Here is a 15,942-nt window from a genome sequence, read left to right on the forward strand (position 1 = left end):
ATGTAAAAAATCATTTCAACTAATCACTCTTACTTCACAGATGAAGCAAGTGAAGCTCAGAGCATGAAGAATTCACCCAATACCATGACGCCAGGCAACAAAAGTGCCAGAAGTCAAGCCCCAGGCTTGTAATTCCCAGACCTGCTCTGTCCCATGGCTCAAGCCAAAGAGGTTAAGAAGACACAATCACTGGTAGGCTTCCCTCCAATGGTCCCACTAACAGCTCTGTATTAAAAATGTTTTCAAAAGCTATATAACAACAAAGAAAAACATACCAAAGGAATAATGGTACAGACAGTAAAATTATAACTTTGTTTAAAAATCCACTGCATAAAATTCTAATAAGCCTGAGTTTGGTAACATTTGGTAACATTTTAAATTAACATTTTATAATCATTTCAACTGCACATAATTTTATCAATGTTAAGTTTGGGAATGGGACTGACTAACAGTGATTTTTAAAAAATTACCATTTAAGTTATTCACTTGTCTCTATTTTCTAAAATTTATAAGATCACTCATTTAAATAAAAAAGGGTTATCACAACATAATGGATTTTAAGATTGATAAATATGCATACCACCTCTAACAACTCACTTTGTAATTTATCTCAGTCTAAAGCACTGTTTTTGTGAGAAGCTAGTGTTCTAAAATAACAGTGATAGAAGTTAAAACTGAAGATTTTCAGTGAAATTAATTCACAAAATTGGAGGAAATTTTCTTCATGTAAATATGCTGGATGGAACCGAAGTCAAGGGAAGCCTGTGAAAGCAGCAAGAACTGAAATGCAGCTATGCTTGGGTGAGAAATAATGATACCTGGGAAAAAAACGTGGCCGACTAAAGCTCTACTTAGGTCATAATGACCTTTTTAAGGAAAAAGCAAAGACATTTTTTAAAAATATGAAAAAGGATCAAAGAGAACATTTTGTTGAGGAGATTGAAATTATCAGCATCCATTATTTAGCATCTGAAATGACTTATTAACAAGAAATGCTGGCTGTTATTATTTTCATCCAATAAGGAAAGGTATGTTCACAAGGAAATTCTAGGACTTAAATAACATGTACACACCTCTCAGTGTTTATTTTTGCTACATGAGAAGCAAAAATTATAAATCAATTGACAAAAATGAACTTCAGGTATCTGAGACTAAATATTAGAAACAAACTATGTCCAATGATAAGGCAATGAATGAACAAACTACTAGATACAAGTAATGACTGGGCAGTCATTGCAAAGACTGTTTTCAAAATCTTTAAAGGCATGAAAAAAATTCTCATGATACCATGCTTAGCAGCCAGAAAGGGATACAAGCTCATATAACTATCTCAATGTAAGTATATGTGCTTAGGAAAAAGACTACAAGTAATTATTCTTTGGCAACAGGATTCAGGGTAATATACTTCTTACATTTTTCTGTATTTTCCTAATTATCCCAAGTTAACACAAACTGAATTTTTTTTTTTTTAGATAGAATTTTTTTACTGAGGTCCATACAATAAAATACAGAAATCTTACTGCACAGCACAATGAGTTTTTTTTTTTGAGAGGGCATCTCTCATATTTATTGATCAAATGGTTGTTAACAACAATAAAATTCTGTATAGGGGGGTCAATGCTCAATGCACAATCATTAATCCATCTCAAGCCTAATTCTCATCAGTCTCCAATCTTCTGAAGCATAATGAACAAGTTCTTACATGGTGAACGAATTCTTACATAGTGAATAAGTTCTTACATGGTGAACAGTACAAGGGCAGTCATCACAGAAACTTTCGGTTTTGATCACGCATTATGACCTATAAACAATCAGGTCAAATATGAATATTTGTTTGATTTTTATACTTGATTTATATGTGGATCCCACATTTCTCCCTTTATTATTATTATTATTTTTTATTTTTAATAAACTGCTGAAGTGGTAGGTAGATGCAAGATAAAGGTAGAAAACATAGTTTAGTGTTGTAAGAGAGCAATTGTAGATGATCATGTGTGTGCCTGTAGACTATGTGCTAATCCGAGCTAGACAAGGGCAATAAAACATCCACGGATGCAGAAGCTTTCTCTCAAAACAGGGGGGGTTGAGGTTCTAAGCTTTACCACTGTTGTTCCCCGACTTCTCACCTGATGGCCCCCCTGCGACTGTGCCTGTCTTAGGTTGTTCCTCCCTTGAGGAATCTTACCTGTCTCTGGCTAACCAGTCATCTTCCGGGGCCATACAGGGAAATGTAAATAAATTATTTTTATAATCATTAATACAAAAATAAACCCAACAGGTTCAAAAAAAAACAAACAATAAAAATAAAGCAGAAACGTCCCTACAAGATTCATCCAAGGATATTGTGAGGCAATAAACAGTATTATAAACTAAGTGAATTATGTAACAACCTGGAAGGGTCTCTTACATAGCTTAGTTGTTATGAGCCTGGATCTGGAATCAGAGTCCTAGGTTCAAATCCTGGTCCTGGACCTTAGGCAAGTTCCTTAACCTTGCTAATCCTCCGTCTGTAAAATGGGAATATTAATAGTACCTGCCTCACGGTAATACTGGAGGTACATAAGAGGATATAGACAGTAAATTCAGTTGTTGGCATGTTGCAACCAGAGCAAATATGTGCATAAAGGTCAGTGCTCCCTCAGCCTCTATGGATGGCAAACATTTCTAATGGATCATAATATGCCTTCTCACTAAGCCAAGGCTCCACAACTCACAAGTGCTACTAATCCACAGAAATTAATATTCAAGTTTAAACTTATTTCCATCCCTAAACTAAACCATCCCAATAAGGACACTGTGTTTCCAACTGACAAAGGTGTGACATTTTCAGTTCAGTTTTGGTTAAAATTTGTTGTTAAGGATCTGAATGGCTATGAGTTTGTATCAATAAAATGACTGAAAACTAAAGTCAGTGCTTTGGTTTGAATGCCCAAACTCATTTTTAATGCACATAAACTAAATCAGACCATGGACATTTCAGTAGTAAGACTGGATTTTACTAGCTTTCATAAGCTAACATGAATTTACAGTATCTTAAACCTTCAATAAAAGAGCAAACAAATAAATGAACAAGGAGAAAAAAGTCTTCCTTACTTTGAGGAACATTACCTTTTCAGCTGCTCTCCGGTAAGCTCTTGTGCGGAATCGGAGAAACACAGAATCTCTAAGGAACTGCAAATAAGGGTCAAAGCCAGGGGGCCGCAATCCAGCACCCAGATTAGAAGGAAATGAGCTTTCCACTAAGGTACTAATAAGCTGGCAAAAGGCCCGAGTCAACGGGTATTCTTCACAACGGGATTCTATTTCATTTAGTTCAACCTTCCAAAGAAAAAGAAAGGCAATACAGTAATATAAAGCTATCAACTCTGAAGTGCAAAGCATTTTTGCAGGCATTAACTTACTAATATTGATAGATCATCACACCAAAATAAACATAACAGGTAATATTGCCATTTTTCATTAGAGGGAAAGACACAAAAGTACTGTATAAATCTAGATCAATCAGATGGGAGAATTTCAAATTCCCATATAGTGTTCTCAACTTCTAATTGAAAACAGAAATCTTAAATGTTCCTTTAAAAAAAGGGAGGGAGCACAGAGAGGAAACTAAGACAACTAATTCTCAGTCCAGGTTGACACAAGTAACCAAATTAAATTGAGTCCAAACCAAACTTTCAGTTTGGATGACTGACACGTAACATCCTTTTCCAATTCTGAAACCTTAAGTATTTTGGTTCCTTTTATAAAACGCTTCATCACCATTTCAACATTGTCCAGAAAACACTTCAAATGAGAATACATTAAATTTGAAAATTATGGGAACTTAGTAAGGTAATAAGTTTCTTAGTCTTTTTATCATGTGAGTATATGAACACAGCATTTAATTTAAAAAGAAAATTTTACCTCAATACCAATAGCTTGCCTCTGGCTTGGAACCCTTACAGTCTGCAGTATCTTGAAATAATAAGAATTAGATGTTAGGAGCATTTGTCATTCATCAATGAGAAGTAGTGGCTTCACAATGTAATAGTCATATTCCTCAGTCACCGCATCCATTATCTTACAGGATGGACTTTCATTAGCAACTGTGTCAGATGCAGACTGAACTTCCAATTATCTAAGCTTCAGAAAACTGATCATTTCTAAGTGCACACACGATGTGCTTTCAGCAAATTTTCTTTCAGATTTCTAGGAATGAATCTTAAGAGGATTCTTAGCAAGAAATCACACTGTTGTTCAAGACACTGGTCTGTTTACAACCAACCCTTTCTTGGTTAGCACCAGAAAACCAAGAATTCATAAAAAACAGATTTCTTATGCATGGCAGAAGTTCTGAGTTGAGATGTTCTGTCCTGACCTTGCTAGGGGTATAAGTAGTCTATGGTATAATTAATTATACTTCATGTTATGTTACTGACTCTCCTGTAAGTTGAGAACATACTGTTAAGTGGAATCATTTTTTAAAAAGTCTTGCTCTAAGGATAAAAACATCTAAACCAATCACACTGCATTTTCAGCAAACAGGTGCACCAAGCACTCAGGCCACTGACTCAGTAGTGATACACTCAAGAATGAGACAATGAAGGTCAATACCAAACCAAAAATGCCCCAGCCTCTTGGCACATAACAACTCCCTTAATTTTTGTTTTTATAAAGCATCATTAACATCTTAAGGACACATGTTGGAAAACAGCTAGAATATTTTATTTCTTTAAACATTTCCTTGTCCATATGTGTCAGAATCATAGGCTCACTTATGTTATTTCTAAGACAAACATATATTCCATCTATTTTCCTAAAGATATTTCTATAGAGCACATCCTTATTTTCCCTTTTTCATTTTAGCATATATGGAATAACTATACTTTGACAGAAAAATTCTCATAGAGCTTACATCTAAAGAAAGAAAAAATAGAGACACTTCACTCTTTTGGTAGGGGCCAGTAAGGACACAGAAAAGAAAAAGGCAGGAAAAAACAACAACAGGCATTTCCCACATTTAATGAGTACAGATGATGCGTGAAGGCTTCTATGATCCTAGACTGAAAGACAGAGTCAAGGAATTTTGTCCATTGATATCTTACAGACATTGAAAAACAAAGTCTCAAGAGAAGAACCAATCTCTAATAACCCAGAGAAGCTGTCAACTGATCCAAGAGAAAAACCCAAGCCTGTTAGTTTCTAATGCTATGCTTGGCACCAAAACTATAACTTTCTAATTGAAAAGGTCATACTATTACCATAGATTTCAAACTGGATGCTCTTGCTTTTGTGATATTATCAAGCCTTACTTCCCAAACTGTAACAACATAAATAAGACAGCTTGTAAAACTACCTGAGTATATTCCAATGACTGCCAGAGGGAAGCAGCAATTTCAGGAGATTTTCCAAAAGCTGCAAGTGTCTTCAGTAGTTCAGCTTTCAGAACAGGAGGAATGCTGCATTGCAGGAGTCCCAGAATCACCACAACAGGGGTCCACTGAGGATGTTCACAGAGTGCCAGACGAGCATTTTCACTCTGAGAATTGAACACAAGAAGAGCATGACTTTCCATTTTTAAAAGCTATGAAAAATGACTGGCAATCATCTAAATGACTAACATGTATTCTGAGTATTCACAGGCTTAATACACACTAAAACAATAATAAGCCTATCACTCAGCCAGCCAGTGGAGCAAATCAGATCACTAACTCAGCCAGTGTAAAGAATGGACTAGAAATAGCCTTTGCAGAGTTAGTTTTGCAGCTCTAAGCATAGGAAATAATATATTCAGAGATAAATGGTCTGCCAGGGTCACAAAATCTTACGAACACATGTTAAATCCTTTCTGGAACAATGTAATATATTTCACTATAATACAGTATACAAATGAATAAATACCTTGACCTATTCTGAGAAAAAAAATGAAGATATATATGGTATCAAACATCATTCCATTGTAATTCAGTGAGAAATAATTACTAACTTCATGTTTTAATGTTTAATGTTAAGCATTATCAGAGAAACCAAAAAGTTAGAACACACTATTCTTATCCTTCAGAGAGAATGCCAGACTGAGCAACTCTGCTCTAGTAAACAACAGTAACAACTAGAAGAGATTTTGAGCACAGATATTATATAATAAAAATAGCTTTTTTTAAAATAAAGATTAATTTGGTAGTGGCAGGCAAGGCAGCTTGGTATAAGGATAAAAAGAATAATTCAATAAATAACTTACTTTCAATTAATTCTTCATGAATATATACAGATCACCACACACTACACACACACACACACACACACACACACACACGCACGCACGCACACATATCCATACCTATGCCAGAAAACCTTCAAGGAGGATGTGCATCCAACAGCTGAGGTTTATCTGCCCTTCTATTTTCTTTCAGCTTAGGCTATTCATTTCATACAAGGTTATGGCAATAAGCAGGGCTTTGATAACCATACCCTCTAAAGGTGAAGAGCTTAAGAAAAGAATCCTACATATATGCTATCTGTCACTCAAACTTTAAGCATTAAATGAAAATTTGGGGGGTCCTTAAAATTCCACTGTGCTAAACTATAAAAAAAATCACACTCTCTCATGCTGTGGGATACCTACCCAAGTAATGATGGTAGATGTGAGTTGTAAAAAAGCAATCAATCCATCTTGCTCCTTCTGGGTGATGCCCCGTGAAGGAAGGTGACGGTACTGAACACTATCTGCACTTGGAAGATCCTTCCGGAGGTGTTCATGATAAAGCATTAAAGAGTGAAAGAAATGTTCCCAGGAAACAGGACTGCCACCAGCTCCCTGAATATTTTCAACTGTAAAGAAAGCACCGATTTTTTCTTCAAAAAATGTCTAAGCAATTTCTTGGAAATGGAGGAAGAAAATAAATTTAAAACAATTAACTCTGCTTTCATCCTAGATAAGTAGTGTGTTGAAAATGGTTTAGAATCTGTCTGAGAGCTAGAAGTCTGGATTCATTTTTCCTCAGAATGGATGATGCCCAAGCAAATATCAAAGTAAATTATCTCTGTTATACTAGGGGAACTCTGTGTTGTCATGTAACTACAAAGGGCTACTTTTCCTACCAAGTAATTCCCAATGTTGTGCTTACATTCCCAAATGGAGAGAGAACTACAGTTTGATTTGTGAATTATGATACTCCATTACATAACACGCCCTGGGAGCAAAAGCAGAGCATACAAGACAAGCAAGCCTTAACAGGGTAGGCAAAACACTGGCTTTGGAGCCAGACAGATCCCAGTTCCAGTTGTGGCTCCCAATCACTTGTGACCCTGGGTAAATTAATTCTCTAAGCCGCACTATCCTCACATGTAAAAATGAAAGTAATAATATCTATCTAGCAAAACAGATGTTTAAGAAATATTTCTTTTTCTTTCCTTTTGCAGTGTTTTTGATTAAACCACACTAAATTCTGAAAATTAAATGAGGAAACTGGGAGAGTAGGAAGAGAAAACTCTAAGTACAGAAATTTAGAAGACAAGTACTTACGAAGATAAACTAATGAAACTCATGTGGCAAGGTATATATTTCATCTTGATCAACAGATGTGTTCTTGAAAAGTTTTTGGTATTAATTCTGATATTTTAAATTGCACTTTACAAAGCAAATAGTAAAACTGTCCAATCTGAGACCACAATCAAGGCATCACTATGTAGAAAGCGACCAATGCACTTCTTTCCCCGTTATTGTAAAAATAATTTATATACCTGATAGAACCTAACACAGATAACCAGTATTCTTTAACAGACAGGGGAATAATGAACTCGAGAATGTCACAACAAACTTAAGACAACATCCAGATTTTTCTTACCATGACTACTGCCATTGACTTTGAGTAGACTAAAACAGTAGTGGGCACACTGGGGCCCACTGGCCAATCCCTGGAGCATTTTTAAATAAGGAATATAAATGGTTGGAGGCAATAGGTCACCCATTTGCCTAACGAACTTTGACAAGACAACCTGAAAGAAGGAAAAACCAATAGTTTACATAAAGCGAATCCAAATTTCAAGGCAACATGGACTAGGTACATATGAACTACATAGAACTACATAGACTACATATGAACTAAAAAAACTAATTAAGCACTCTGATTTAACCCCAGCAAAGAAAAAAATAATCTGGTATTCTACTTATGATAAACTGCTTTTTCAAGCTTGTCATTAGCAATTTAATGCAATTATAGGATAATATCTTTGTGGACATTAAGTACATTTTTTTTCAAAACATCTCAATGTCACAGAAAATAAGACTACTCATGTTCTAAATATGTAAAACAACTGAAGAAATTTACTTATCTAAAGTTAACCACAAATTCAAAAATATACTTAGAACCCACTGTTTTTAAATTCCACTCAACTTTAATATGAACACCTAAGAACCTGACAGAATTTTTGATGCTGACCTAAACATAATCTGCTTTGTGTTCCAGCCAATGCCACATTCCTATACTCCTATATACTTTGTTTTTCCTTTTATCTTGCTTATTCCTTAAGTCCATTATTCACAACTAATAATATTATTCAGGCTCATTAATTAGAACTCAGATCTAAAAATGTTACAGATCGCTCTTTCGTTTCTCTGTATTTCTGCTTTATTTTCTGCCTCCCCTTTTTTTCCTGCTCTCTCCTTTCTTTCTACTTTAATTTTCTTCACTCTGTCTTTTTTCCAGCCTGCCTTTTGCCTCTTATTTCTGGGTGCCCTTCTCTGTTATTCACGCTTTTTCAAAAAAACAAAAACTGAAAAAAAAAAAAAATGTTACAGATCTCAGGAAATTATCATTAATTTTGTTAGGCATACAATGGTTCTGTAATTATATTGAAAAATTTCCTTATTTTTAAAAGACATTAACCAATGAAAGGTGAGATGTCATGCTGCCCATAACTACTTTAAAAACTCTTCAGCAAAATAAAAGTGTTAAGAGTAACAGGAGCAGATGAAGCAACATGGCAAGATGTTAATTGAGTGTTAAGACATTGCATGTTTACTATAATTATTCTCTCTTCTATATATTTGAAAATTTCCATAATAGAAAGTTTTAAAAAATTTTTTAACAAATCCTTCTTCAAAACATTTCTTCAAATGAAGAGAAAAATGAAACAATAATGTAAGAAATACAGTAAAAAGAAAAAGTGTCTGGTCTTTCTTATATTCTAACATAAATGAAAATTATAGAGCATGAAAGCTTCTAAAATAAGAAATCCCAAAAAGATGCAGACAGACATGGCAATCCATTTTATTTGGTACTGAATATCATACTTCATTTAATATAGGATAGAAAATGGACTTTTTCTTATGTTGTCTACTGACTCATCAATTATAACTTATAAGCCTTTTCCCTTCATATTTTACCTTTCCTATCTTCCCCAACTTGTTAAGAATGATACATACTGGTTATTGTCATGCCAATAGAGGACAGGCTAATACTAATAAATAAAATAAAATCGGATATACATACAGAGACTAGTCACTGTTCTGTCTCTAATGATTTCCAACATGCCTAATATATTATAAAAGACTATTAGATGAACTCCAGAATGATCAGAACTTAAATTTAAAAACTTTAAACTTCCTTTAAGAAAAAAAGTGTACATTTCTAAACGTTACTCTAGTGGTTATTTGTGTAAATAGCAGTAATATAAAGAAATAACCTTTTTCATGTTTTCAAGATTCCCAATTACCATACCAAAGTAGAAAAGTAGGAAACTAAGGGCTCACCTGGCGTTGAGGGGGGCGCTGATGAGCCACCCCAAGGTAAGAACCCATGAGAGTGGAAGTCTGAAGAGGCTCTGAGGGACACCAATATTCTAGAGCCAGCTCCAAATTAAAAGTGTTCTTTTTATACAGCTCACCGATCTACAAAGAGTAAGCAAAGACTGTGGGAAAATGCTTATTAACTCAAAAATTACTTTAAAATAAAAATTCACATTTTTATTGAATTTACATGTATATTTAAGATATTAGACCTGAAATTTTCCAATTAGGAGGAAAACAAAGGAAAGAAGGACAAATGACAATCCATCCAATATAATGGCTTACCAAGAGCATTAAGTGTTCCAGATCCCTCCTAAGTGAAATGGGAGGTTCATTACCCATCTGCACACTCATGTGAATCATTCGAGCATCTTCATCTGCCCGATTCCTCAACTGCTTCACCTATTAAATGTAGTACATAGTTTAATGTTGAATTTATTACATGGGTTTATAATACTGAATCAGGAAGTTGGGCAACTGTCTAAAAGTGATTATAGAAAATATTTAAATATCTATTTCACTTTAATAACATGGAGAAATATGCTAGGAATTTTATTGCAATATTAATATCCATATAATATTAATATCTTAAAACTTCAATGCACTTTCCACTATAGAGAAGCTGAGTTTAACTAGTGTCTCTCAACTGCAACATTATAAACATTTTGGGCAGGACATTTCTTCAGTGGGTTGGACTATCCTCAACATTACAGGATAGTTAAGCACCCCTAGACTACCTACTAACCACTAATACCACTACAAATATTGTAGCAAGCAAAACTGGCCCCACTTATTTCCAAAACATGCTCTGATGGATATTATAGCCTTGGTTGAGAACCATTACCTTACAACATTTTTGTGAACTGAATGCCAACTAAATAAGAAAGTACTTCTCCCTTTAAAACAAAAAAAATCATAGCTAGATAAACCCACACTTATAGGTGGAAAGAGAACATTTAAAAAAAAAATCTTCAATAAATCCCCTCTCAGTATCAACAGTACACAGAAAATCAGTAAAGGACACGGAAGACTTGAGGAACACTATCAACCAAGTTTACCTAATTGACATGTACAGAACATTTCACAGAACATAAGCATAATATATACATATACATTACTTTCATATGCACATAGAACATTTATCAAGAAGGCCATACTGTAGGTCATAAAACAAACTCAACAAATTTTACAGAATTGTAATCCTACAAAGAATGTTCTCTGATCACAACTGAAATAAACTAGAAGTCAGTTACAGGGAGCTATCTGGAAGTTCCCTAAATATAGGAAGTCCCTCATCAATCAAAGAAGTCTCAAAGAAATAATAAAATATAAAATTGAATAAAACCTCCCACAACATATCATATTTACCTGACACAGTTAAAGCAGTAATTGAAGGTAAATGTTTAATATTAAATGCTCATATTTAGAAAAAAAGAAAATTTTCAAATTAATAATCTAAGCTTCCACTTTAAGAAACTGAAACAAGAAGGGTATATTTAATCCAAAGCAAAAGGAAGAAATAATAAAGAACAGAAATCAGTAATAGGGAAATAAAGTCCAAGAAAATCAATGAAACTAAAAGCTGGTTTCTTTGTTAAATTCAATTAAAACTGATAAGCCTCTAGTCAATTTAATTAGGAAACAAAGAAGAAGATACAAGTTGCCAATATCAAGAATGAAAAAGGATACACCACTATAGATCCTACAGAAATTTAAAATACAAGAATATTAGGAATAACTTTATGTCAATCAATTTTAATGAAATGGACAAATGCTCTGACAGACACAACCAACCACAGCTCATTTAAGAAACAGATAACCCACTCTTCTGTTAAAGAAATTTTAGTATCCCAGAATTATGTGACTAAATTGACTATTTACCCCATCCAAGCTATTTATGATTTGTCTATTCAAATTTCTCTCATACTTCGACTTTCTAGATAACCATTATCTTTCCATAATCACAATCCCATCTGGACTATTAATTAGGAAAAACTTTAAGCCCTTAACTTTTCTGAGGCTTCATTTCTGCAAATGTAAAATGAAAGGATTAGCAGAATTCTTCCTATTCCAAAATTCTGTGATGTTAAACCATCAACTCCTTCAAGGTTGATGAGGACTCATGTTACCTGTTCAAGTATTCCTGGACTATTCTAGTCCTGAGCTAAATCCACAGGAATTTACTGTCTGTACTTCTCATTTACTTACTGTGACTACCTATACTTTCAGTGTATGCTTCTCTCAACTAGATTATAAATTCTTTGTTGTCAGGGAATGAGTCTCCTACTTATTTGTCTTCTTCACACTCCTAGCATAGCACCTGGAACATAGGAGAAACTTAATAAACACTTAATTCATTAAATCATGAATAAGCACTTCACTCCTTGTTTGTTGCCATTCTGAGTACTTTGTTTGCCTTACGTTCTGAGGTATGGCATCAGAACTGCACAACAGTATTACAAGTGTAGATACTTTAAGATGCTTTTTTTAATGCACAGAGAGGTGATTTCATAGGGCTTCACTCCCTCACTTACTTCCTGCCACAATTTTGTTGGCTTCCTTTGGCACAAAACGATACATAGAGCATATACTATGAAGAATCTGTCTAAAATTACTAACTTTTTGGATTAAAGTTAGAGCTCAAGCCCTTTCATTCAAAAGGAGCCTTTGCATTAGCTTCTTTTTTTTTGAGGGCATCTCTCATATTTATTGATCAAATGGTTGTTAACAACAATAAAATTCTGTATAGGGGACTCAATGCACAATCATTAATCCACCCCAAGCCTAGTTCTCATCAGTCTCCGATCTTCTGAAGCATAATGAACAAGTTCTTAGATGGTGAACAAATTCTTACATAGTGAATAAGTTCTTACACGGTGAACAGTACAAGGGCAGTCATCACCGAAACTTTCGGTTTTGATCTGCATTAGCTTTTTAAATCCATTATGTTACCTATATCCATGTGGAAGCCCATTTATACATTATAATTAAGAGTCTAAACATTAACTATAAAACAGGAGACTTTCCACAATATCTCCTCAAAATCACCTTAGTATTGATCCCTAGGGTAGCATGGTGTTAATAACTTTCTACCCATAGAAGTATTTTATTTAACTAGTACTTTCTCATTATAAACCATTCTTAATGTCATATATTTCTTTTAGCTTATTCTTAGTTAACAGGTCTTATTTCATTTTCATGAATCACAAACTAATTCACACACTGTAACACAACCACTGTCAAATTTTAGCCTGTAATAAAAGATTTTATTAGTTAATTGATCAGTTTTAAATTACTTTATAAAATTCTTCTACTATTTACTCATCCTACATTATTATACCTACCTTCATTGGCATAAGTGCAAGGAAATCTGTGATGAGATTATGGGTTCTACGAATGTAAAACTCTTCCTGATAGAAGTTTTCCGACACCACTACAGATTCAGTAAGGAACAGGAAAACACTGTCAGCGATTGCGAGCTCTGCCATTGCTTCATCTGCTTCTGTGAATTCAGCCAGAGCTACAAATAAATTCACAAAACCAACACACAAAGGAAAAGTTATAAAACTGGACCGCAGTATCTCCTAACAGTCTGCTCTTTCAAAATTCAGTTATTTTTTCAACCTTATAGCATGTGCTATCCAAAAAATAAGACTGTGTATAACTAACAGATTCACAAATCCCAAAGAACTATTGAAAAAGTACATTAGAAAACCAAATGCTCTTCACAGTAACATCATGAATGAAAAAAAATTAGATATGTGATGTGACACTGATATAGTTAGGAAGCTATTATCAAAACATTAACATATGAAAATGATACTAAGGCTTTCCTCCCGATGAAATGAACTGGATCATTCAGAAAGTCTTCATGACTAACATGTAAGACCAAAACATGAACATGATCTCCTAAGTAACTTTCCTAATTTGGCAACTGAATAGCAAAAATGGAAAAACTATATCCTAAACGAACTGGTCTACTTGTAATTATTTTAGCTTAAAAATGTCAAACAGCTATCTAAAAATAGACCAATATAAAGAACTTCCACATACCCCCCACCTAGCTTCAATATTTGAATATATTGACCATTTATGGTCAATCTTATTTCACCTAGCTCTCCATCTTATTTCCCCTCTCCACACAAATTAAACTGAAGCAAATGCTGGACAATTCAACATATCACTCATAAGTAATTCAGCATACAACTCAAAAAGGTTAACTTTAAAAACAGAAGAAAAATAAACCATACACATACATAATACCACTATGTTATCTTAAAAAATAACTCCCAATATCAAATATCCAGGCAGTAGTCAAATTTACAATTGTCTCATCAATGTTATGAAAGATCCTGGTTATGGTTTTTGCTTTTTCTCTTTTGTGCAGTATGTTTGCTTACATCAGGAGCCAAGGAGGATCTACACACTGCAGTTCACAGGTACATCTGCCGGCTGCTCCTACATCTTTTTAAATTTTCCCTTGCCCTTTATTTGCTGAAGAAGCTTGGGCTTTTGCACTACACAGTTTGCCACAATGTGGTTCGGGATGTATCCCAGGGGTGTAGTTAACGTTCCTCTGTCCTCCCGATATACTAATAATTGGTAGTTTGATCTAAAGAGACTTGATCAACATTCAGTTTTTTTGACAAGAGCATGTCATAAGTGGCATTGTGTCCTTCAACTAGGAAATACATTGCTGATTACTTCTTTTAAATTTTACATATAAAATCGCTACATAATTTTGTGATAATCTGGCTTTGGAAAAGAAGTGCTACATAGCTTATTCTGCTTGACTGTCATAGAGACCAAATACATACTACTGTGCTGCAGAAAGCACATTTTTGTTGACTTCAAAAGTGTTAGGAATAGATATAAGCCAGAACAATCTCAAGAAGAGGAAAATAGATGTTTTTTTTCTATTTTTTTTGTTTTGTTTTGCATTTTGAAGTAAAGCCTGTATATCTACTCATATTATACAAACTCCTTGAGAAAAAAAGTCTTTTAATTCTTTATTATGACTAATAATAATTAAAATTACTAATAAATGTTAATAATAATGATTAATTCCAAACCACTTGAGTTCAGAAATACTAGAATTAAAAATTGCATGATGGTTACTTAAAGAACTATTTCTTGAAGACTATTTAGGTAATAAAGCAGCATTAATATCTTAATGTAAATTAAGTTTTAATGTCTAAAAAACAGTGCATCAAAACTTTGTAGTTTCAGAAAAATTCCAAGCACACTGCATATAAATTAATGTAGTAAAGATGTTTAATAAATTTTTCAGAAGTCTATGAAGAGAGTAGAGACTCATTTTTTAAATTTGAGACCACTGTTAAAACTTATCTATATTATTTCAAGAAATGACCATTTGTGCAATAAAAGGTAAATTATTCATCTTTGCTAGCAATTTTTAAAATTCAGATTTACAGAAAAATCTTTAAGTTTAAAAATGTTAATTACAATACTCCTAATTATTAGAGCTCATAAAAAAGTATGAGCATATAAAACTCAAGAGATTAAATAGCCAAAATCTGGGACTTGAAACTGGGTCTGAGTTCCTAGTCTATTCTTACCTATTATTATACAGCAAACTGTAACATATTCTACTGTGCCTCTCAAGATTAGGGCAATGGTACAGTCAGTTACAGTACATACATCTGATTAACTATCACATAGACACTTAAAAGTTTAAAAGTTAATTTTATGCCAGAAAGTACTAAATAAAACTTGTAAATTAATAAAGGATATATAGTTCAGAAACAGAATTTCTACATGAATAGAAATATCTAGTTAGCCATCTATCAAGTTTAATATAAAAAGCACTTGGCCAAAGTAAGACTCGTAAAACAAAAAATGCTTTCTGCAGCCCCCTCGGGGACAGCACTGACACCAGTGAACAAAATGTTCTTGAATCACACAATTGGTAAGATACTGGAATCTGCTGACACTCCAGGAATAGAAAACATTGACATGAATAATAAACCTTAATGAAATCTTTCCAGATTTAACATAAAAACAAGTGACAGTTCTTTGGGCTTCAAATTACAACAAAAGTATAAACCTCATCCTGTTAAGAGTAAGCCGCTATGAGTTAGATAATTACATGAATGTAAACAGCAGAATAGGATATGCTACAGTGGTTAAAAGACTGTTAAAAGTAAGAATTCCAT

At 33.7% G+C, this 15,942-nt stretch overlaps 1 protein-coding gene across 4 annotated transcripts in view; it reads right to left on the reverse strand.

Moving 5' to 3' along the window:
- Window positions 1-15,942, reverse strand: part of NUP205 (nucleoporin 205) — an 80,416-nt gene that overhangs the window by 48,015 nt on the left and 16,459 nt on the right. For all 4 annotated transcript variants that reach the window (XR_012132090.1, XM_073238398.1, XM_073238397.1 and 1 more), the window contains 8 exons: window positions 13,111-13,286; window positions 10,052-10,168; window positions 9,731-9,868; window positions 7,824-7,974; window positions 6,602-6,807; window positions 5,336-5,518; window positions 3,904-3,954; window positions 3,109-3,318 (listed from right to left, as the gene is read on the reverse strand). Coding sequence is in view for 3 of the 4 variants with exons in the window: in XM_073238398.1 (XP_073094499.1) it covers window positions 3,109-3,318; window positions 3,904-3,954; window positions 5,336-5,518; window positions 6,602-6,807; window positions 7,824-7,974; window positions 9,731-9,868; window positions 10,052-10,168; window positions 13,111-13,286 (1,232 nt within the window). In the remaining variant the exon portion in view is untranslated. The remainder of the gene's footprint in view (window positions 1-3,108; window positions 3,319-3,903; window positions 3,955-5,335; window positions 5,519-6,601; window positions 6,808-7,823; window positions 7,975-9,730; window positions 9,869-10,051; window positions 10,169-13,110; window positions 13,287-15,942) is intronic.

The sequence above is a fragment of the Manis javanica genome, chromosome 6 (genome assembly GCF_040802235.1).
Source record: "Manis javanica isolate MJ-LG chromosome 6, MJ_LKY, whole genome shotgun sequence".
Taxonomy (NCBI): Eukaryota; Metazoa; Chordata; class Mammalia; order Pholidota; family Manidae; genus Manis; species Manis javanica.